Here is a 25,042-nt window from a genome sequence, read left to right as displayed (position 1 = left end):
AGAAAAATTAAGAGTCTATTATTTTAAAAAGGTTTTGTTAGAAACACATTTACAGAACCAGTTGTTGCCACATGACAATTTCATATTCTGCAAGTAACCTGGCTACAATTAAAGATCAAAATAAAAACCAAAGTCAACAGCACCTCCAAAAGAAGTATGCACCAAAAGCCAGTTCTGTAACTCTTAAAGATGGTAAAAAGCCTTGCGGCAGGCACAGTCTGAATGAAAAATATCTTCCAGATCTACCAGCTGGTAAAAGCACATATATATTGTCAAGATCACTTCTTCCCCATCCCCAAGATGTTACTGTTTTGCAAGGCTCACTGAGAACCATTTCCTTTACACACTACTACAAATTTAAGTATTCTTGAAAATAGCACTGAAAAAACACCACAGTTACTTTCATAAATCTAACAAATTGTGGAAGCAGTCGTATTGGTCCCCCCCTTAATTTTAAGTGTGAGAGTGGGACTACAGCATACTCATCTCCATCAATTTGGAAGTATTATCAGACCTTCATATATTTGAATGACTTCTGAGAAGGTATAATCAAATGGTAACTCAGGAGATTTACACTTCTCCAATTAAATTCCAATGCAAACTACTGTTCATGGTATCTAGCTATACATCACGTTTTTGTTGGGGGGGGGGGGAGGGGGGGCGAACCCAACAGTACTCGAAAGGAAAAAACCCACCCTAAAACTGTTGAACCCCTTAATGCCCAAAGTTTCCCTCATCTAATGCCAATGGAATACCAGCAATTAGGTTATGCGCTCAAAAGTAATGAAAATTTGTGACTTGCATCCTGTTTACCCATTCAAAATTTAAACTTCCAGAAACTGTCTCTGCACCACAACATTACAAGAATGCAATAACAGAAATGAACATACTACACTGAAAATTACCAGAGCGTATTTATGATTAACTGGCTGGTGCTTTCTTCCCTTCTTCCCATACCAGAGACGAGACATTTCCCTTCTAAAAATAAAATGAGACTAAAAAAGAAAAAATAGAAAATCATTCAAGGCTGTTTGAAAGCATTCTCTGTACCTGCTGTCAGTTCCAGGCACAGGCAGAGCTCCACGATGGTGACAGGATAGTTTGCTAGATGCACACATTTGACTGACATGGCAGGGAACAAATGAACGACTGTACAGTAGGGGGATGTATCGTAAATGGTGACGGTACAGAAGAAGAAAGGTTTCCTGTATTCAAGTGTGGTTGCAGAGCACTAGTTTGTTAAAAAGGCGAAAATATTTAAAGATACAGAACAACTTAATTTTTCTTATACAATACCGAAGAATGAAAAAAAACCAACCCCTAAGAACTGCTTGCAATATTCTGCTATACTATAACTGATCGTAAGCAAGTTCTAACGGTTACAAATTGTAACTTAAGAAATAAACTATTTTTATATTATGTTGACAACTGTATATAAATCCTGTCAGTTATTTCTTACAGTCCAGAATCAGTTAAAAAAGTGGTCAGTAAAGTTTTTTAAAATATATTCTTTTTAAAAAAGGGTTTTAAAGCATTCAGAAACTGTTAGCCTCGCAGCATTTTCAGTTTTGTAAGCTACAAGAAGAAAATGAATCCTTTTGTCTATAAGCTAAACTTGCTGTACGGGTTAAATGCTAGTCCCAGCAATAAAGTATTTTTGGAATAATGACTTTTTTTTCCTTTAAGGAAGGAAGTTTATTTAAAGAGGTGTGTGCAACAGTAATATGCACAGAAACCCTTTGAAAATTTCGTTATAATAGCAGTTGGAAGCTTTTTTCCTCCCATTCTCTCTTCCAAAAAATCATCCAGTGCTTTGAGTCCTGGGTAAAAGTATTAAAAAGGCCAGAGCAGCAGCAGGCAGTATCACAACATTAAAACATTGCTTATTTGTGCTGTTGCACTGATCTAAAAAGCCAAGATGCCCAAGCACAGAAAACCAGTACAAGAACTTGCACTTAACCATACTGCAGACTGTGCAGTGGAACGCCTCACCTTGCATTAGTATTTAAGTCACTGTAATTCAGATGGATAAGATGTTGGGGGTTTTTATTTGGATGGTTTTGGTTTATTCCCCCCCCAGTAAAAGCTTCCTCAGGAGCTGGTAACTCAAAATCAATTTGTTCCAACTCATGAGAATTATTAAGGTGGCGAGTAAGAACATTTTTAGCACTAGGACATTGAAAGCTGGGATTTAGGAAACTCAAATATACAGTAATACACTAGATACATATCAAATGATCTAAGATTCAAACAATAAAAAAGAGGCATAATATGGTTTAAGCAAGCTAACACTGAAGTAAAACAAGAACAAGAGATGGACAGCCTTAAAACTGTTTCATCTGATAAAATTACAATCAATATAAAAAAAAATAAATACAAGCTACAACCTTCCCCCTCCTTCTGATAAATCTTAAAGGCATAGAGAATATGGTGAAAAACTAGTTCAAACTGCCTCTGGGCATGCAACTGCTAAGCCAAAATGCAAAAAGCTAGCCACACAACTAAAGCCCCCCCCCCGCCTATTTTAGCAGTCTCCTCCCCCAACCCCCCTTCTTTTTCCCCTAACAAATTCTTCCCTAACACCAGCCAACACACTGTTTCTCCAAAACTTGGGGAGGAAGAAAAGAATCTGGGCCACCACACATTTTTTTATTCTAGAACATTTAATCTTAAACAACTCAAACTACTTGGGCGTTTTCAGCTTCTCTCTAAATAAAACTGGCTCCTCCCAGAGCTTCTCAAAAGGACTTACACTTGCTCAAAAGAAAAGAGCAATAAACTTATTTGTTAGATCTGACAACTCACTTTTTCACTTAATTATAGTTGCAACATTTAATGGGAATAAACGTACTGGTAACTCTCTCTACCAGACCTCCTGTCAGTCTGTTTTGATGCTCAGCTTTCCAGCAGCGGCAACCCCCAGCACCCAGGAGCTGCCCTGCAGCCGGAAGCATCTGCCGGAGAGGGAGGGCAGGTCTGAAGAGCCTGAGCACCATCACCAAAAGTGCAGCCCTAAAGGTGGCAAAAGCTTTCTCTTGTGACTGACCTCCAATCCAGCCCTGTAAGTCTTTTTTTTTTTCCCCAAATTGGTGGAATATATATTTCTATTAGCTAGCAAAAGAAGCACACAAGAAACTTGAACCCAGAAACATCCCCTAATTCAAGATAAATAAACTGCCCTTTCAGTCTTCTGTGCATTTGCAGGTTATATTACTGATCTGTTAATTTGAATCAGAACCTTTTATCTTGTTGCTAGTAAATACACGCCTTGCCATAAAAGTTCTTAATTAAAAAAATCCTAGAGAGGAATACGGGCTCAGACCTGACATATGCGCAGAACAGCAGCACACACTTAAAAGCATCCACCTATTTGCTACCTAGACAACAGAGCAAAATAAAACATATCTAATTACATGGAATGATAATCTTGTTATTACCATTGTTAATTTGTAGCAAAGATGCAGTTGCCACACAATCAATGTTCAAGGCAGCAGCACACAGCCCTTTCAGCAATTGTTACTCAGTGTTTTTTCTAAGACACTAATCTGTCTGTCTTAAAAAATATTAAGAGTAGCAGCAGAGAAAAAGGAGACTGCCAACAAATACAACTTATGAAATATCTTGTTTTCACTCCAAATCAATTATCTAGTTTACACCTTTTGCCATATCAGATTTAAAGTTATCAGCTGACAAGATCTCATAACCTAGAAAAAGGATAGTAAGTGTGATGATCTCTATAAGCTTATGTAGGAAGACTGGATTCTGGGTGTGAAAGAACATCTTTGCAGTTTGATTAGATGGCATTATTCTGTTTCACCTAGTAGCTAACACAACGCCCTGATACCACAGCAACAAAAAAGTTGTGATGTGGAATTCTACAACCCCAAATATTTAATATGCATGGTTTTTGATATGCATGCTTTCTGACTGATATTACATCAGTAAAAAGCAATTTACTTCCCCTGCTCCTTCCCTCTTAAGGGAGGGAGGTTAGCCCTGAGAAATACTGGGGCCGGGGGGGACATAATTACTTAGTTTATTTAGAACTTGCTCTTCATTCCACAGGAAGGAGCTGTGTCAGTGACCAGGTTTTGTGATGAAAAGCCACAAATGTGATGTGCTGAAGATAAGCGCCCCCAAGCATCTCCTGAAAAGATTATATGAGGCACATGCATAAAATAAGATTGTTCTCAGAATTTAATACTTCAATTTCAGAAGCAGCCTTGAAAATTGAGAAAAACATATACAATCTGGTTCCTGTGATTTGTAACTCAAGTGCCTCAGTGCAATTCGTAAGTAATTTGCATTTTTGACTGACAAGAAGAAAGCTCATTTTTATGCTGTTGTGTTGGTTTGCCTGGAAACAAACAAATCATTAAGCCATGACATTAGTTTCACTTTCAGTAGCCTATCTACTTGTTAGAACACACTTCAAGACATGAGATTGCTATTCAATTACATCTAACAGGCATGTTTCACAGATTATAATAAAAACTCACATCACCAAAGATCCCAAAAGAAAAAAAAACCTGAAAGCTGCCTCCAGTAGTGTTTAAGACACATCAGCGTAATACGACGGAAAACAACTCTATAATTCTAAAGTCTTATAGTATTGCAATATTTTTAAATTTAGAATAGCATTTTACAGCTGTTATGAGATTTACATCCTGTATGTCTGCTCCTTGTATTATAGTGTTAGGATAAAAGTTGCCAAGAACTTCAAAATCAGGAAGACACCTAATTTAGATGCTCAGGCCACCCAAATTGTCATCTCTGGAAGGAATCCCACTAGGTGAAAGGCAGGCAGTTTTGCATTTTGATGATACATGGCGCAAAAAAAGTCAGCTGAATTAAGGTCTGGTTTATCTTTAATAAGAGGCAGACAAGTTCTATTTGGTACAAAAAGCCTTTCAGATGACTAAGGAAAGAGTGCCAAGTTCAGGAGTAGTGACATTAGAATGCAGTTAAAAAATAAAAAAAACCCATCAGGTACTGGCTCCTAAGCAAACCACTACTTTGTCTTCTGGAACAACTGGATCTTTGTAAAAGTTGTGGCAGGTGAAGCTAACACGGGATTACAGTTAACTGGAGTCTGATCCCTTTCCCCTTTCCTGCTAGAAGGAACACACTGAACAGTACAAAAACCACCTCCTGTGGTATCCAGTAGAGCACAACTGGCACAGCTGCTTAGTCGACAGATAATGCTTCCATAAGAAAGGAAGTTTTTCATTTGAGAAGTCATCCCTTGTTTCCTTCCAACAGCTTAGGGGAAGGGGGGAAAAAGCAGCATTTTTCCATCCACAAAATTTTACTGAGGATTTTTAAAGGTATGCTGAAAGCCATCAAGTGTCTCAAAAGCAGAACCTTTTTAGTTGAATGATACCACTTCAACTTTTAGCAGAGCGACTGCCCCAGTTCTATTAGATACATGAAATAACATCAATTACAATTCCACATTCATGATCCCAACTACAGGACAGCTTTGAGTAGCGAGAACATCTGAATTTCCACTTACAATTTATAAATAGATTCCAAACTGATTTAGTATAGAAAATAAACAGAGCAAAGCAAGAAATATCCCATGCATGAAGTTGAGAGAGAGTACAGTATTTGCTCAATTTAATTGCAAAAGCAAGAATGAAAGTTACCTCTCTCTACAAAGTATATTGCATTATGTTAATGGGCACCTGAGTCTCTCTTCAATCACAATAAACTAATTAACAGAAACATGTCTAGTGTTGCACATGACTGCTGAAATTCAGGAGACTTTCATCCTCCAGTACCAGAGCAAAACCTATTAAACATGATTGTTAATGCACAGCAACACGTACATAGTGACACATGCAGCTTAACAGACAATGCATGATGTAAAAACCAAACAACAATCTAGCTTGTCTATCCAATACACTATCATAAAGAGACAACCTTTCAAGAAACATATTAGAAAAAAATATTATTCTGAGGACTGTTAACATGGGTCATCTTTATACACTGTATGGACGGCTTCATTTAAGAAGCTGACAACTTCCAGGCTTCCTCCTCTCTGATGATCCAGTACTTTTCCAGCTTGTCATACAGCATTATGATCATACCACATTTTAAAATTAAGACACAACAAGTAGCTGTTTCACTAGCATCCAAGTGCTGACGTGTAGAGGAGGGAGTTGAACCAAATTTATAGAAAAAACATGATTAAGAATACAAAAACTTAAGAAAGCAGTGCATACTGAAACTGAAATGACCCTTTTTGTATAGAAATGTTGTAGGTTACAGTCTAGATCCTATAAAGAAATTCAATGCCTACATCCAATACTCCAGTCTTGAAAAACCTTCTTCAGATGTTATCTGACCAGGAAATGATATCATTGTTTGTGACCTTCATGTTTCTACAAATACACAGAAATAGAATTGAGACACTCCAGAAGTTAGTTTTGTTAATGTTGAAATGTTGAGTGCCTGATTCTAATACTGTTTCATGAAGGCAGAACTTAATTTGCAACTGATGGCTTGATCTAAGTAAATGTTTTCAAACCACGTCTAACACTGCAACAGCAATTCAGTTTGACAAATGAGTTACTACAGAGCACTGCTTTCCAGAAATACTGTATCTATACTTTCTAGAGAAATGTAATGTGCATAACCAAAAGGTAGTGACTACAAAATGCTAGTTCAGAACATGACACGGTGAATCTGGAAAAAATAATTTGCAAATATTTATCAACTCGTGCTTTGTTTTGGCATTTAACTTCCAGAGAGCTTTAAATCAAACTGTTTTTTTCCTGTATTTTCTAAACAATGGAAAAGGTAATAGAAACAATAAAACAGATAAGCTTCCAACTACTTTAAGACCAGCCTGCAGGTCCTAAGACAAGAAATTTCCTGTTTTCGAATATCTTGTGGATGAGTATTAAGATTTATGTGGATCTGAAGTATGACTCAATCCTGAATATAGCAATAAATAACAACAAATGACAGGGGGAAGTGGAGGGGGAGGGAAGGTCGAACACTTTGAATTAAGAATTATTTAGTACAGAGCAATTCTACTGTTTTCTTAACAGATTTCAGGTTTAAATAGGAACCGATTTCCTTAGCAAGTCTTCACAAGTGCCCAAGATTAAATTTCTTTAATGCCTCAGACATTTAGCTGTGGCCACACTCAGTAATTATAACTTTTTTTGCATCAATACTCTGATGACAAGAGATCTGATCAATGCAGCATAAATCCTGTATTTCCAATATAACACGATGATAAAGACACTTAGCAGCTGTAGTACCTTACATAGATACTGTTTTGATTGTTCTAGATTCAAATCCAGAATCTAAAGCTAGATTAGTATCCTATGTCAGTAAGTCATTATCACATACAGAAATAGGAAGTGTATTTATACACATACAGTCAATCTCATGGTGCATCCCAGTTTTCCAGCTCCCTATTAAAAAAGTTAACTACTTAAAGAATACAAAAGACCAAGTCCCCTTCTTGTTCAAGGAATGTCATTAACTTTCAGAATCAGCTTCACAGACCAAGAGATGAAGCATTAAATAAGCAAATTAAGGTATTCTGATCTCTATAATTTCTTTTCCTTCTTCCCCTCCCCCCCAAGAGACCAACTAGTCCTTTAGTTAGATATGAGGAGAAGGTGCAAAAAATTTTATCATAAAACTCACATGCGAAAGCACAAATTGTGCCATTTCTCCTTTATGCACGAATGTTTCTTACACAAGTAGTCGTTTCCATTGTTTCTACTCTAATGCCTTCCTCCCTGCACTGAATCGTTAGAGCACAGGGATTTCCTTTGTATCTCGCATTATTAAAACTGCAAAAACCTTGCTTGGAAAATTAGTTTCACTTGTCCTTCCTCCCCAGATACAGTAAACTGATTCTCTAAAGATTTTAATGGATTATTTACACATGCATGACAACTTCCACAGAAAAATATTTGCGCTTATTGGTACACTTTATGTGCACAGAAGTTCAGTGGAAAGTTGATTTACCTCATTTAACTCTATACTAGATCCTTGGTATGGTTAATGACATTTTACATGAGTACTTTTTTCCCCTGTCTTTTTCCTCCAATGGTCAACTTTCAAAATGCCACCTGCCACTTCATATAGCAACAGCAGTGGAAACAAGCGTGTCAGTTTTACAATCCGTTCTAGAGAAAGAACAGAGTAACTGGATAATTGGAATTTCTGAATTTCTGGGATTGATGCAGAGTTACCAGTTGGCACCCCCACACCCCTTTTTTAAAAAAGAAGGCATTTTTTTTTTCTTGAATTAAGCAAGAAAGGTTACAGAAAATAACAGATACTGGGCAGCCCTTCTTATAAGCTTCTTTCAAGTTGTTCTATGACAAAGTATGGATCATAATTTGTGCTCTGACCTGTTGGGGATTTTTTTTTTGTTTCTGTTTTTTAAAATATACAATGTACATGCAATGGAATAACATTTATCCTTTTCAGGGAATGTCAACAACACTTCTTTTAGAAAAGCAATCTTTTATGCAGCCATAAGAAACTATTAGCAGTTATTTTACAGAAATAGGATATAGTTGTGTTACTTGAAAACTCTTTTCTCAACCAGGATTTAGAGACTGTGGGAGAATTCAAGCAATTTTTCCTTTCCTCTCATCTTAAACTTCTTCAAGCGTAAGACCAATCTTATTAGCAGTGCTTGAGGACCCATCCCCACTTCCAAACACTGTGGTACCATGCCTTTACCAACACCAGGTGACAACTCCTTAATGAATTCAACCTGTGGTACTAACTGGCACCAAAATGACATTAATGCATCAGCAGCTATCTAACAGCAAGCACCTTAATCCTACTTCATTAATTTCTATGCGCATTACTGTATACACAACTTCAACTTAAAGAAAACAGAATTAGACCATGAAGTACGAATGGAAGTTGCTTCTGAGTCACTGCACAACAGAAACAGTAAGTTTTGCTGTCAAAGCTTGCCATGTTTAGATGCAAGTACAGGATATGCTTTGAAGAAACTATTTGTTTATCGACACATAGGTTTCTAAACAGTATTATTTGTGCTAACAGATAAGAAAAGCCATTAGCACTTGAACTTATACACACTAAGTAAAAAAACCCCATGCAAACGACAAATATAATTCTATACCCCCAAGGCTCAGTAGGTATAGTTAACCCCCTCCCCCTGCCAAAATCCATAACCCAAAACAAAAAAAAACCCACCCAAAACCCCAAAAAACCCCAACCAACTCAAAACCCAACACACAACCTAAACACACCCTCTTCCTTGGTGCATACCCATTCACTGAAGTACAAGAAGGTCAAAGAGATATTAGAGGAAAACGTATGGGGATAACACCACCAAGAACCTAGCAGCAGTTTCATTTCTTACATAATACATAAAATAAAAATTCTTGTCTATTTATTTCCAGTGGACAGGAGATGAGCTTTTAGCAGGGACTGATCTTCAGTGAAAAAGTATCCTTTTTAGATCACTTTGCCACTGGGACAAGCAGAGACCTCTCAGGAATGCAGATACTGAGGAACATCAGCAACAGAAGCTATGAAGTACCCCACAGAGAGTTTAAAACAAAGTAAGTGACTGATGACTATTAATCTGTCAACCTTTACTGATGCTAATGTTAGAGAGTAGTAGATTCATTGTTATTTCTAACCTGTTAAATACATAGCATTTATTACAAAAAGAGTCAGCTAAAGGATTCCCTGGATTTGTTGTTGTCGTTTTTAGACACTTCCTGCAGTGCAGGATTTGATCAAACCAGTGTTTAAGTATTACAGCAGGAATCTTGATCTCTTTGCCACTAGATCAGCTGAGGTTATATCTACTGGATTACTTCAGGGAAAGGCTAATAAGAAATAGGTAGAAGAAGAAAGCCTAAGCCAATGAAAAGTTGAAGTTCAGGGTTCAATCCTATTCATTGATCTATTTAATAAACTTATAAACCAACCCCTACTACTTGCTTCATATGCTACTGATCTTTCCTTTTGCTTGTTCATTCTTCCTCAAAGTCTCTTGATAAAAAGCTGCAGCCAAATGCATTAACATAGGACTTCTTTGATAGTCCTAAGACAGTAAAAATGTCTCAGAGCACCACTCCTGGGTTCGCCATTAATCCTCTTCCCTGTTTCTCCAGTTTTAAATACTGTACAATGACAGCAGAGGACACTATTTGGAAAAGAAAGAACGCTACTCCACTACCTTCCCGTTTTGGTAAATCAACAGTACTTCGCGATGCATTTGTACATCAAAACTTTGCTTTCCTTTTCCCTTCCACCCTGAGTTTTCCCATCACTGAAGAAGGCAACCTATTTTTCATCCCAATAGCCACAAAAAGGTTTCAATGATACTGTTCACCTATCTTAGATTACACCTGGATCAAGAGCTGACAGAAAAAGCTTGTTGGGTTAAAGGAAGTATATTGATTGAAAATAATGACTGAAATTCAATGGGAATAATGGGTATGACAGCAGCTACAATTCCTTGTATGTACTGATACTTTCTAGCACATGTGTTAAAAGCCACTAAAATGCAGTTGTATGTAATGACAGGTTGAGCCATCTGGTACTGTCAAACATTTCTGATTAAAAAGTTAGTTTTTAACAGCTTTCAGATTTGTGCTAGAAGTCAGTCATAAGAAGTCACATTACTCAAGTTAAAATGCACAGAAGACCACATTAGCATATTTCTAGTACTTGCATAACATCTTCTTTAAGAAGTTCTCACTAATCACACTAACTTCTAAATCCAGAAAGTTATTTTATAATCTGAAGAGAACCAAACTTGACATAATTTTCATGTAACACATGGAAATAATATTTTTGAAATATGCCTTCTACAACTGTTTCCAGAGGAGACCTAAATAAAGGCTTAAGGCATGACCTCATTCTGTAGTAAATAACTTAGAGATTTTAATACATGTAGGAAAAGGATTGCCTCTACTATCTTCAGAAATAACTCCTAAAAAATTAGAATGTTTACTCCTGAAGAACTGTTTATACTGTTTTCTGTGGAAATTATTCTGTAATTGTATTACCATGCAGTTACTGAAAAACTCATTAAGAGAGACACATACTGTGCCTTAAAACATAACACTGGTCACTTGCCACTGATCCCTGTGTTCCAAAAGGCCAAATATTAAAACATCAAATACTTATAAAGGCTTTGAGCAAGACTCAACAACAAAATACATTGCTGGTAAAAATACTCGAGCAGTATATGTGCTGAAAATAAGATTCAAAGAGACATGGGTTTGCGATATTAATTTCAACATCTCAAACCAGAAACATTCCATGCACTGAGCTGCAGAGATAGTATTCTGTAACCACAGCCTGATACTTCTGCTAAATAAGCGAGAAGTTTGAAGTCAGAGTTCTGCTATGACTCTAAATTTCAGAGTCAAGAAGAAAACTATTACTTGTAGTTAGACTACTGCAGTTTTTAAAGTTTCTTTTACACTCTACATAAAGCACAAGTATAGACTTCCTTCACTTCAACATGCTCCATTGAGGGGCAGGTCAGAGTGGGAAGAAATGGGAGCAGGGGGAAAATCAGTCTTACAGTCAGAGGCTGCAATTGCTGTCCTGAGACTCAAGTTAAAAAGTGCTGATGGGATACTTCTACAATATATATGACAAGAATAAAACTTTTGACTGACACTTGAATGCACAAGACTACAAGTGCTTTAACTGTATGTATGCTACAAAACAAAATCATGTAAACATGTAAAGATGTGTCCATAAAAACACAGTGGACACAGATTCACATGGGAGAAATGTGTTTGTTACACAAAAAAAAAAATAGAGAGTTCCAGTTACAGTATATTACTGAAATCCATACAAAGCATCTTAATGCACAAAGAAGTTATAACTGAGAAGTTAATTCCTGGAAAAACACGTCATTAATAGACAACAAAAAGGAAAATTAATCTCATCCCTGTTGTGAGGCTTACCAATAAGTATTCAACATTCTAGGTACATGAATAACATATCAGAAAACTGTCAGTCTACTTGACTGAAAACTAAGTCTGCTTCATCAAAGTTGCAACTTCTTTGCTGTGCTCACATTCCTTTCAGCTCTCAGTTTTAAGTTACAATTTGCTCCATATAAAAATGGCTTGTAATTGTGAAATGTTACCCTGAACTGATGTTAGAGCAAAGCATTAGGATGGCATACATTAAACAGTCATGATCATATTAAGCAGTCTAATAAAACACATTGCTTTGTTTTTCTTACTGGAAATTATTTAACACTATTTTAACTATATTCCTACTGAAGTATTTAAAAAACAAAATCTTTGACACTGCTCTTCCATACCTCCCACTCCCTAGCAGCATCTTCAGTTGTAGATTCTTCACTGGTTTCAGGCTCTTCCTTCTTTTTTACCACTATAAATCCAGGTTCCTGAAAAGATTCCCCAGTATCTTCTGCATATATCTCTGGACTCCACTGGATAAAGAATATATACAAGTGATCTGTCCTAGAGAAGTCAAGTAATGACACAGAAAAGAAAAATAAGGTAAGCTTTTAATTCTTCCAGGTCATGTCTAATAATTATGAAGTATTTAAGGGTAAAATGAAAATACTTACTATTTTATGTTTTACTAGACATTAGAGGCAGATTTGAAAAAATCTAGTCAGTATTTTTTTTTCTTTTTAATTATATGAAGCTGACACTGGGGGAAAAAATGGAAACAAGTTGGCAATTGACCAGCTGTGTTTTCATACACAAGTATGGTTCTTCAACCACTTCCGTCCCATTGGGAACCTCTGTTTAAAATTGAAATAACTTCTAAAATAGATACTAAGATTATTTTATTTTAATTAAGAAGTGTTACATAAAAACCTAAACAAAATCGGAATTTAAAAATGTCTGCTTTCCCCACCCCTGAAGAGCTGAACACTCCCAAGACATGTAACTAAAATTATACAGACTGTGAGCACTACTACAGGTATGAGGAAATAAGACTGAAAGTGTGCGTATATATATAGCTAGATCACAAACTGCAGGCTATTTTCACTGTAGTACTGCAGTAAGTACAGAGATTCAAAGCTATCTCCTCTTAAGTATTCTGCCACGAAAGGCATGGTTCTCTAGTTTGGAAGAACAAAATGCCCAAGATCCCAGAAGAAAGTTATTTACAACCCTGCTAGATGTCAGTCTATACTGTTTAAGCATTTCTTATAGGTTCACAGACAGAGCATTTAGAAAAAGGACATGCAATGAATCCACTAGTATTTCTTCAATATGGAAAAGACAGCTTCAGAGCTAGAGCTTTATGGCTCTGGTTTCCAAGAGTTTGAATACTCCTTACGCCTCTCTTATTCGTTACAGTGAATCTGCACACTGGATTAGCATGAGCAATATTTGGATTTCCCTCTCTTCCTTCCCCCCGCCCCCTGCCAAATCGTTGCAGAACTGAATACTGGAAGATCAGCAAGAGATACAGAGCAAAGCATCTCAGAATTACAACCATACTTTTTATGTGCCTCTGTCTAAAAGGATGCAGCACACAGATATGTAATAATAGTCTCTGAACAGGGTCAGTTATTCAAAGCCACCCTTGTTAAAATTAAGGTTCCTGGATAGCATTGATGAAAGGAATAAAAAAAATGACAAGTCTTTCTCTAACAGTGAGGGAGAATAAAACATTTCAGATGCATAAGGCTAAGTAAGTTCTACGACAAAGTCAGAACAAGAAGCTGCAGACTCCTCATGCACTGAACTAAGTATCAATTTTAAGAAGTCTTGCAAGTAGGACAATTTAAGAAAAAAAATTCCTGATTTTAACTTTACGAACTTGAAACTGTGTGTAACAATTAAAAAAGTTAAAGCTTGATGTTTAAGGAACTCTAAGACACTCCTCCCCAGTCTGGCTCATTTGATATTAAGAATACTGAAATAATGCAGGTTTGTCAGACTTTTTTCTCTTTCTTACCACTAGATTATGAAAGACAACAGAGTTGACCCTAAATATTTTGACCTATGCATAGTAGCACTCAGCAAGGTTAACACTGAACTAAGAAAAAATACCACATGTGACTTTGTGTACAAAAACATAGGACACACATTGGATGGATAAAGAAGAGATTATTAATTCCCCATGCAGTTAGAGAAATCCTTCATAGGTGGAGTGATTACCAAGGAGATCAGATACAGACTGTAAACTAAGAATTATCTTCTTAAATAGGGGACAAATTCTGCTTTAAGCTGAAGGTAAGTACTTGCTCTGCTACATTAGAAAATGAACCAAAGAGACATTAGTCATTTTAATTAGGTGACCTAGATATCATTGCCATACATGAAACATTTATTTGTTTTCAAATTAAATACAATACGAAGAGAACAAGAGAATTTGAGTTGACTGTAACCACAAAAGGTCACCTGGCCCACAAAGGATAAGCTATACCAGAATCACCGTGACAGATTTTTGTCTCAAGAAATTGCATCATCTCCACCGCTTAGAGGTAGTGGGGGTGGTGTTTAAAAGCAGGTTAGTGATGCACTAGCATAGGCTCAGTTCTCCCTGTTGGAAAACTCCAATATTTTGATGTAATTTCAGTCCATTACATATCTCCATTCACAGTGGACATAAAAAAAGACTACTGCCTTTCTTGTTGCAGCCAACTTTTAAATATGAAAAGATTTTATGTTTGTAATCAACCTTTTCTCCTTTAGATTAAAGAACCCCACTTACTTCTAATTTTCTTTATATGTTACACTTTCTAGGCATTAATTAGTCTTGCTGCTTTCCTCTGGACTCTCTCCAATTGATCCATATCTGTCCTCAACTGCAGTGCCCCAACTGGACATTCTATGCCATTCAGCTCAAAAGAAAAGATGGAAAAGTGACTTGATCATTGTGTATAGGTATTTATACAAGATGATAGCTGATAGATTTTTTGTTGTTGTCTCTTTCTCCCCCCCCCCCTTCTGACAAGGATATAATAATCTCCAATACCCCCAAAAATTACATTTAACTTGAAAATAAGTCACAGTTGCCTAGCAGTAGAGATCATTTAAGAACTCAAAGACTTTACCAGTGAGTGAGCATGGACATCTCATGTCTTTGAATCACTGCAACAGAATTGGATATTTTTCCAGTAGACATGTTTAAGTTGCTTCCTGGAAAAGTTTTATGTTCCATATACAAAGATAAGACAAAAGAATCCTAGCTAGCTCTTATGAACTCAGAGCTCCAAGAAGTAGAGAGAATTTTTAAAAGGTTTCCAAATAATGGGAAGCACAGAACATTAAAACATTTGTTGCAGAACTTAATTCCTTCACCAGACACCACTTACTTGGATCTTTCTTTCATTATTTACTTGCTACAAACACAAGCCTAGGTAATACCATGACAAACTACCGCCTGAACCTACAAGTAACTCACTAAAACTTCAGCATGGTAATGCGGTATTCCAGTGTTAAATACAAGCCAATCATGAATATCTTCAGTTGGTGATCCTTTTTTGTGTTGCTTTAGACACAGTCACTAAAAAATTTTGAATTGTGCAGAAAAAGAAAAGCTTAAAGACCTATTGGAAAGCATTGGTTTTTACAGTCTACCTCCTTCTTACCTTTCTTGTGGAACAGCAAACCAGTACTCATGTTTTTTATCCCTCTGTGCATACTGTTGCATTGATGCACTTGCTTGTGAAACAAATGTTTTTCTCATGGGTTTTCCAACCCTGAGACACAGAAACTTGTGAGATCGATGCCGTCTTTTTTCTTTTGTAAGAGAAGAACCTATTGGTAAAGAAAAAGTAAGCTATGCACAATGTACAAAAGAGCTTAACAAAATTGTTAGCTAATTATGTATTAGGTAATACAGGTATTTTGGACACATATATAAGTAATAGGAGATGAGGTAACATAGGTGGCAATAATTACCTGGTTTTTTTTTTTGTTACGTAAATTACATCAGCAGAACTAACTTCAGAGTATAACACATCTGAATAATTCTAACATTGATTTCTACTGCCATCCTAGATCACGTTATGATAGTCTTTCACCCATGCTTGAAAGTATTTCAGAAGGTATTCTCAATGCATATCCCTCAGCACTGGATCAGAGAACCCTCCCACTGTTAAAAAGATATTCCATCTACATGCAAAAGATACAGCATTAAACGAAGTACTTAGGCTTGATTCACAGATGTCAAAGCTGTTCATTAGTTACTTTTCATTTAAGAAATAAAAGTTCTGGCACTACTAATAGAGGTTTGAGTCTAATTTTCATTTGTTAGCTATAGCAAATGCTTCAAAAGGCATGAAGGCATCCTTCAAAAGGATGTAGTATACTGGATATTGCGGAATGTCTTTTTTCCCTGCAGTAGTGTATTTAATTGAACTAACAGAATTATATGATTACCCTCAAGGTCTAGATCGTCATGTTAGCAAAAGGTGAAGGAAGAAGCCTTCTCAAAATTGTTTCTTTGCTAGATTAATTGCCCAAATCTTAGAAAATGAGCTCCAGCCACAAGAGACTTTAAGGCAAGGAAAGAAAATGTAAATTTAAGAGTTCTTGCGATCAGCTATGACAACAAAGGATTTATCCTGCCTCTGGTGTTACATGTACATACAGATACCTTCCAATTTTCTAGGACACTCATCTTTTCTTTACAGCTGAAGTTCTCTTTCATTATCTATGCAGACTACAGATATGCTAAACACAGAAAACATCACCTTCTTGATCTATAAACATCTCTACTACATGTTTTCCTCAATCAGGTTTTCACCATAAAGTATAGATTAGCATTGTTCCACAAAGGAATATTTTTTTTCCTCCAGTAAATAGTTACATGTGAGCCTTCTAATTTTCAGTTACAATATTTTAGAATTATACCTGCAGTATACAGTGCGGTAGAATAGTCATAATATGCATGACTTGGAAGTATCTTATAAATCTGTAAGCTCAAACGTAAACTGTCAGATAAAAAAACCCAAACCAAAAGAACCCAAAATAAACAAAAAACCCTGTTTCATAGGACTGGCACATGAACTTCATGGCAGTGTTGGAGAAGTACTGTTAAAGTGATCTGATATTTGGAATTTTGGTCCTTCGGATGCAACAGTTTAGGACTTCTCTGACCTAGAGCTCAGAGAAGTGGGATTTGTACCATACCTTAAAAAAGTAAAACAAGTAAGATGATAGTTCCAGCTAGTACAGAGAATGAAAACCATTTAGTCCTGCCCCCAAGTCTCAAAAGGACTATTTAAAATGCTCATTTTTGGTGTCTTCTCCAATATATTTTTGTAGATCTGACACAGAATTCATCAGAAAAAAAAATTTAGTAATGGCTATTGTGTGTCTCATGCTTTTTCTTCTTTCCTTTCAATCTCTGCTACTATCCAGCTAACTAAGCAGCAAACAGACCTGTTATCCTTAATGAGATTTCAGCTTGTTTATACACACACAAGAATATAAACCATTACAATTTCTCCGAAGTATCAACTCCATCTAAAGTGTCTATAAAAACAGAAGAGAATACGAGAGTCTGAGGTAATAAAAATAAAATATTTAAGGGAGACCTTTCTAGCTGTTCAACTTTACTCATGGTTATCAACTTGCACAGCACCACCTGTTCAACATTTAGAACAAATACATCATTAATTCCAGACTCAGAAACATTTGACCTCCTTGAAGATCAGGAAATGGTAGTTCCCACAAACCTAGATGCTCAAAACTCCCACAAAACAGAACAAATTCAACTAAGTCCTTGCTATATGCAGGAGATAAGACTGTCTAGGTAACTTGATACAAAACTCATAGTATGACTAGTTTAGTCTGATAGACAGGATATCAGAAAGTGTTTACAGTGTTTAAATTTTTTAGTGGCCTAGTGTTTTTAGTGACTACTGTTAATAGACATGTCATATTTAGTGTTTGATGACTTCAAGAGTTAAGCAATAGATCTATGCTTTTACCTGGGCTCTAAACTCGCCTGTAGACAAAGCCAGTAGAAGCTTCACCAAATCTATCTAGATTGAGTTATGAATTAATACTTATCACTGTTTTATTTGCATTCTGCTAATACAACATACAAGAATAAGAAACATACAATAATTCCAGCTGAAGTTGGACTGAAGTCATTGACACAAACCTCCAAAGAGTAACCCATGCTGCCTTTTTTTAAAAACTCTTTTTGCTTTCTGTTTTACCCTCACAACCTTCAGTGAGGCTGTAACACCATGTGCAGAAGGATGCTGGCCAGCACTCCTCTGCCTGACTGTATGCAGACAATTTGATTATTTATGTATGTACTCTGTGACTGTACAGATCACATCATGCATGAAAAAACCAGCACAGTGACTCAGTGATACCATCTTTTAGAAAGCCAACAAAACTAAAGCATCTACTACAACTGAATTACAAATAACATTCAAGAAAAGCAGTAATTTTGGCAAAGAACACTTGGTGCTTGCATATTTTGTTTTTCTCTGAAGTCGCAACCAGCAACTACTGCTAGCTGACATTTTTGCCCAGAGGGTTTCCTCTAATATTTTTTCCTCTAATATTTAAGGCATAAATGCCAAACTTATCACAGAATGATACAACTATTGACAGCTTCAAATTTCAAAATTCGGTTACTTAGCAGAAAGGAAAAAAACCCCAAAACTACCATATCAGATTCTGAAGTATAAGATTAATTTCTGTCAACCAAAGAACAGACCCCTCTATTCAGTAAAATCTCAACTTTTAATAATTAATGGAAACAAACTGACCTTCAAATGCACTTCATATATAATTTATTAGAGACAGGCATTAGAGATATGTTTTCTTTCTAGCCCATAAAACTGCACAATCAAAACAACTATTTTGTCTCCATTAATAAGATGGTACGGCATCAGAAAGTAACCTATGAATTTTTAAAAAAGCAAGATCAAATAAAGATGTTCCTGTATGTAAGTTACTTAAAAAAAGAGACAGCATTTTTTTCTTACATGAATTGAGTAACTTTAGATTTTTAAGATAACTTCCAACTAAGTAAAGGTACTCAAGAAATAAACCTAGATGTTCCCCATACTAATAGCATGGTTTTGCATCATCTAGCTCTTGTTTATTCTGAGAAACACTTCTCGTATGTTTAACCTTGTTCTAGTTAGCATAAAAGTATAACAAGATGCAAGTGAAACGAAGTACTAGAAGCATCATTAAGACTCCAGTGTTTGTTGCTCACATCATAAACCTTCACCATAACCACAAGGTAGACATGCTATAAATAAGATGAAATACATTTCCTGAAATTCATTCGTACACATGTACACTGGGATCAGAATTTAAGTGACAGCTAGCTGATTGCTAAAGAACATTAATTTTGAGCTCTACAGTGACCAATAGATCATTTACTATGACCACAATGAGGAAAAATGACAGTAACAAAGGTATGTGTTTTCCGTTTCCTGAGCAATATTTTACTCACTGGTTCATCTATAGCATAACTTAGGTATATATTCAAGCCAATGAGAAAGATAAGCAATATATGGGGAGATCTGTTCTACAGAATGAAAAACAACACAAGTTCTGATAAGCTGGAGGAAGATAAACTGTAAATCTGAAGGCTAACACTGCATCCATAAATACCGACTCACCTTCTAATTGCCCATCTCCTGCAGTCACAGTTTCATGACTAATTTCTTTTTGTGAATCCTGTTGCATGTTTTCTCTTTCTTGTTTGATTTGTTGCATAGTATGGGTCTTCCAGAGTTTGCGGAGTTCCTCAACTTCTGAGTCTTGAGTTCGCTCTCTCACTACTTTTCCTTTGCTAGTTGGCTCTTTCTTTTGAGAGTCTGCAGTATCTTCACAATGCGGACATTCCACTCCCATCTTACTATCTCCTTCTGGTTCTTTTCCTAGTGAGGAATCTTGACCATTGCCCATTTCTGCCTCTTTCGCATGCTCTTCACTACCCTGTGATCCTTGCAAAGACTGCTGGAGGACATCTGCAATATTTTCACTAGGTTCATGCTCCCTCTTTATAGACATGTCAGCACTTTCTGAACCTAAGCTGTGGGTACCAGATTGTTTAACATTTACAACCATTTCGGCACTGGGTTTTAAGTCACTGGCAGCTTCATTTGAGTCCGAAATGATTGTTAAACATTCAGCACTAGTCTGATTTATTGTTTGGACAGATTCTGATGATGCTCCAGAAGACTTGTCTTGTCGAAGCTCATCTGAGGAAACAAGTTCCTCACGTATTGGAGAGAGCTCTGATTCTGTGAAGACATCTTCTGAAAGAGACTCCTCTGTACTCCTTGGGGCAGTACTAGCACTGTCATTGCCTGTATCCCGAATCTTGGAATCCATTTCATCTGCATTGCTCTTTGCAGCTTTCTTGGGATGGCAAAGTTCCCTCACAGACAGCTGTTCTACATCCCTGTTGAGCAAATAAGAATGTTGTTACAGTAGATGCCTTTTACATCAAGCTCTTTTCTTTACTAAGTTTCGTGTAATGCTGGAAAAAAAGGTACTTTTAAAATAAACAAAAACAAACTGAAAAACAACCTTAATCCAGAGCACCAGTAATAAGCATAAAATACATTCTTGTAATGGTAAGCTTATGGCAGACCTTTTGCCAGCATGACATCAATAGGACTTCCCAACTTCATGACATTACTTTCACAAGGAGAAGCACTCCTACAAAACTAACAAGATTGTTCGAGATGCTTGAAGCGTAAAAATAAATCAAAAAAAAAAGGAAAAAAATCCAAAAAGCTACATACAACCATAATCTCTAAAGGCAGAAATCTTCCACAATCTTTTAAGCTTTGTCTACTAAAGAGGCCAGTACAATTGAATAGATATGTCCCTGAAGTTGACACCCAGCTCACCACCGGTAAGAAATGAACGGCACAAATCATCCAGTCTATCTTTAACTATCTAAGCTAGTCAATCCAGAACAACAGGAACCATCAAGTTAGATCTTGCCATTCTGCCTATGGGAAATACCTAACAGGTACCTCACCAGTCAGGTACCTAGCTTCAAGGATACCACTGTTAGTTTTGTATTTATTTTGCCTACTTGGTACAATTGAACAATTTAAAAAGCAGATATCACATGTTGATAACTAGTGCAAGAAAAAAGTAAGAATAAAAGAACTTATTTTTCCCCAAAGGAAATAATCTTATTTAAACCTGCCTTTCAAAATAAGCTAACTAGAAATTGAGTTTTAGAAAATGAGGACTACAAGGGGACTGTGAACATGCTCAACTATATGTACAGGATTCCAGCTTTCCACTGTTGTAATAAAAAAAAGCCAAGAAACTGAGCCGCATACAACTATCATAAAATTTTTCTCATGTTTAAAGATACCTTTGCCTAGACTTCTCAATGCAAACTCCCTTGCTACCACAAGCACATTACATCTATTACTAGTATCAAATAGTTTTAAGTTTGTACCTTAATGTCCCATCCTGAAAAAGGATAAATCCACTCCACATTTCTACATAGCTTTTTATTCAGTTAGGTCATATTGCTGACATTACTGAGACAGTGCGAAAATTCAGGATGTTTGCAAAGCATATGCACCCTCTTACCCAAGTGTTAACATGAACCTCATACTAAGCTTGTGCTGATGTAGTAATTCTATTTACAAAGCATCTGGATTACAGTTTAGGATTTATCACCTATTAGACTCTCATTTCCTTAATTCTTCAGGATTATGCTGGTAATAGGTGCTCTTGGACAAGCCCAACCTAAGATTAATGAAATATATAAAACATCTATATGTTTTCAGATGCCACAGTCCTCCCCCCTCCCCCCCAGTTTCAGCATAGATAAAACCTGGAAAAATAAACAGGTTCGAGAGTTGGCAAAATTTGGAGAGCAAGAGGGTAATTTTAACAGTGGAGTATTTACAGAAAAACAAATAGTGGGAAAACATGATTTAGGTCTCAAATATCTTGAGACACATGGGTCTTGTCAGATCTAGCTGTAGCTTTTGGGAGTTCTGGTTATAGACTTAAGAATTTGCATTTTATTTTCCCCCAAAATTTACTAACATGCCTCAAATTTTGATAAGGTTAAGGCATAAAAGTGCTGGGTCTGAAGAAAATGCTACAAGTTAGTGTTCCATTTAGTAGTTTATAAAGTTGACAAGGAGGACAACCCAGATTGGCTGTACAAGGCTCTGAATGCAGTGTGACCTTTCATTATTAACATAAATGCATATGGAATGAAACCATGTCTAGAAACAAAAGCAAAACAGAAAATGCATGTACTACAAGAGCACAAAAATCAACAGGGCATAGAAGGTAAATTTGTAAGTCAACACTGAATCATTAAGAAACTAAACTTACTAGGAAAAAGACTTGTTTTGCAACTGCAATATTACAATTCAAACAGGTAAATTAAAGAGAGTAATCTAATTTTCATAACCTCATTACTTGCTCTATACATCAATTGAAGTAGGAACTATGAGCAACTCTTTAAAACTCCATCTGGAAAATAAACTTCCAGAAAGCAATAATGCTGAAGGCATCCTCATTATACACAAAATCCCCAAAAGTATTACTGTAGTAACACACATTAGCTGCTCTTTCAGGAAACTCATGACTTCAGGCAGCAAAGACAACCATGCCAAGATACCAGTTTACTACCACGTCTCTGCTGAAACTGAATTTAATACTGGTGAGAGACGAGTTTTTCTTCTGGGTATCCAGATATGTAGGATTATTAAGATGTGCTTAGCATACTACCTGTAGGAAGTGTAAAAGGGAATTTTTCAGAGTTACTCAGTATCTTTATATTATACCTTCCTTAAAATGGTTGCACTTTTTAGAGTTATGTATCAGAGAAACAGCTTTACTATCTCATACACACAGACAACTCTGCCTTGATTAAAGGAGTCTACTTCCCTGCACCTAGATGGTCGAACTAGTCTGCAAATTTCTGTGCTTTATGGGCTGTAATAGGTAAAGTGACATCATTTCTTTTTTTTTTTTAATCCCTTTTGTCTTTAATGTTAAGATTCATCCTATTCCTGAGGACAGTATAAAAGTTGGGCAGACAGAATGGAACAAAGATTTTTGGGTTTTTTTTTAAAGCTGTTTAAAGTCAGTTTTAAATGCTAAACACAGGCCATTAAAGCTCACTGATCCAAATGCACCCTGTTTGCCCCAGACAAGGCTACACCCAGAGACAAATATACAGTTCCTGCCCTTGCCAAAGAGGAAAAAAAAAAATACTCCTAATGCCATAAAAATACAGAAACCTCAGAAAATTAGCCTTACAATCATTTATCAGAGGGTATGTGAAGGTAGTTTAAGAAGCAAGCCGAAAATGGTAAACAATAAAGATTTGCACCTAAAGCTGTTTAAGCTGGACTTTCCTATTCTGTACATCAGTTTTTACATTACCGACGAACCAAACATATCTGTTACTGTTTTCATAGTGGGGAAGGGGCAGAGGAAGTGCTGTGGTACCTCTTGGTACACTGATTTTTAAGAGACTATTGGAAGAAATTAGAATCCATGTATACAGAAGAGAATATATTATTTATTCTATACAGTATACAAAATGTGAGAACTTAAGGTAAAGCAAGCTTTTCCAAGGGTCTTTCCAAGCCAATCTTTGACATTCTTCTTAAAAAGGAAAACAAGAGAAGAAAATGTGGTTTTGCTAGTTTTGTATGGTCAGCAACATGGCTACAGTTCATATTTACTCAAAGTTTTATAAATACTAATCTATCTTACATGGTTAATGAATCCTTAATTTTGCTGTCCACAATTTCCTTATACAGAGCAGCTGACATCACTTCTTCCATTGGACACATGATGCCATACTCTTCACAGCCGTTCGCTTGGACCAGAGGATCCATTTTATGAGGATCAAACATTATGTTATTTGGCGTCACTAGCAGCACACCATTGACTGTACCCTAAAATGAGAGGGAAAAGAAGTGGTAAATTTTCTCCTTCATATTTCATCTCATTTTCCTTTTGCAGGAAAAGAAAGTGTTTTCTAATTTGTTTTTAAAGCATCTTTGTAGTTATCTTTATTTAAGCAACTTTATACAGTTTCATGCATTTTGCAGTCATCTGGAAACATAAGCATTTTTCTGGGGTAGCAAATTAATGCCACCTACTTTCCCAAAAGAAAACAGTTTTGTTCCTCACAACTACAGAATAGCTGGGTTGAGTAAAAAAGAAGAAACCCTTGCACCCTAAAGGATAGGCTAAGGCAGCTCCTCAGAGGTAAACATACATCCTGCCCAGATAACATCAGGGCTTATTGCTAGCTTTGCAAGAAGCTTCAAGCACTGTCTAAAACCTGACTCTTAACTCTTCTCACTGTCTACTATTTAATTACAGGAACAATAACGACAAAAGAGTTCTTCAAAAACTGATATTTATCTTCGTTTCCTATACACAAAAGCAACAGCAGTATCCGACACAAGTCACTCTAACTTAACGGACCTGTCGACTGGTTAGACAAGTACATTTACAGAATGAAACTAGATTAAAAATACTAAGGATTTTTAAAGATGCAGCTGCACCACAATGCAGTTTTGGATTGATTTAACCATAATCATACTGCTGCAGTACACGAATACAAGTAGATTTTAAGCTTCCAGTGTGAGAAAATGTGAAGAAAGTTGATACTTGTACTATGAGCTGTCAGGTTCTTACGCAATACAGGTACGAAGCTAATTTCCAATACGTTGAACTTTTTCCTTACAAGCGTCAGAAAATACATGCAAACACCAGTTGCCTGCTGAGGAAATTCATTAAACTGTTAGAATAGCAGAGTTTAAGCAAAAACTATGAACTGGAGGAAATATAGCTCTAAGCAGGATGATAGCTATCCTTCAGTTGTACATTTGGAATCCTAAGGACTTTACCAGTTTTGAAAGACATTCAGAACTTTTGAAGCAACTCTTATGATTCTTGCCCATGTGCTGCTGAAGCTTATCAGAAATTGAATAAATATCCAGCTCACTGATGAACTATTCACAGTGATTACAAACATTGTGTATTGGGGGGATTGCTTGTTTTCAATTCTGTTTTAAGACGACATATCATCAGCCATAAAATAC

General features: G+C 36.3%; 1 protein-coding gene across 9 annotated transcripts in view; it reads right to left on the bottom strand.

Annotated features, from left to right (window-relative positions):
* The window catches only part of OXR1 (oxidation resistance 1), a 296,193-nt gene that overhangs the window by 24,427 nt on the left and 246,724 nt on the right, over window positions 1-25,042 (bottom strand). For 7 of the 9 annotated variants that reach the window (XM_075085597.1, XM_075085598.1, XM_075085599.1 and 4 more), the window contains 4 exons: window positions 23,700-23,884; window positions 19,595-20,382; window positions 15,581-15,749; window positions 12,320-12,482 (listed from right to left, as the gene is read on the bottom strand). In XM_075085597.1, coding sequence (XP_074941698.1) covers window positions 12,320-12,482; window positions 15,581-15,749; window positions 19,595-20,382; window positions 23,700-23,884 — 1,305 coding nt within the window. Of the gene's footprint in view, window positions 1-905; window positions 1,086-12,319; window positions 12,483-15,580; window positions 15,750-19,594; window positions 20,383-23,699; window positions 23,885-25,042 lie in introns of those variants that run through there. The other 2 variants (XM_075085605.1, XM_075085606.1) reach the window with 2 other exon arrangements.

Source organism: Phalacrocorax aristotelis, chromosome 2 (assembly GCF_949628215.1).
Source record: "Phalacrocorax aristotelis chromosome 2, bGulAri2.1, whole genome shotgun sequence".
NCBI lineage: Eukaryota > Metazoa > Chordata > Aves > Suliformes > Phalacrocoracidae > Phalacrocorax > Phalacrocorax aristotelis.
The sequence above is the reverse complement of the archived record's forward strand: the minus strand, read 5'-3'. Positions and strand labels throughout refer to the sequence as shown.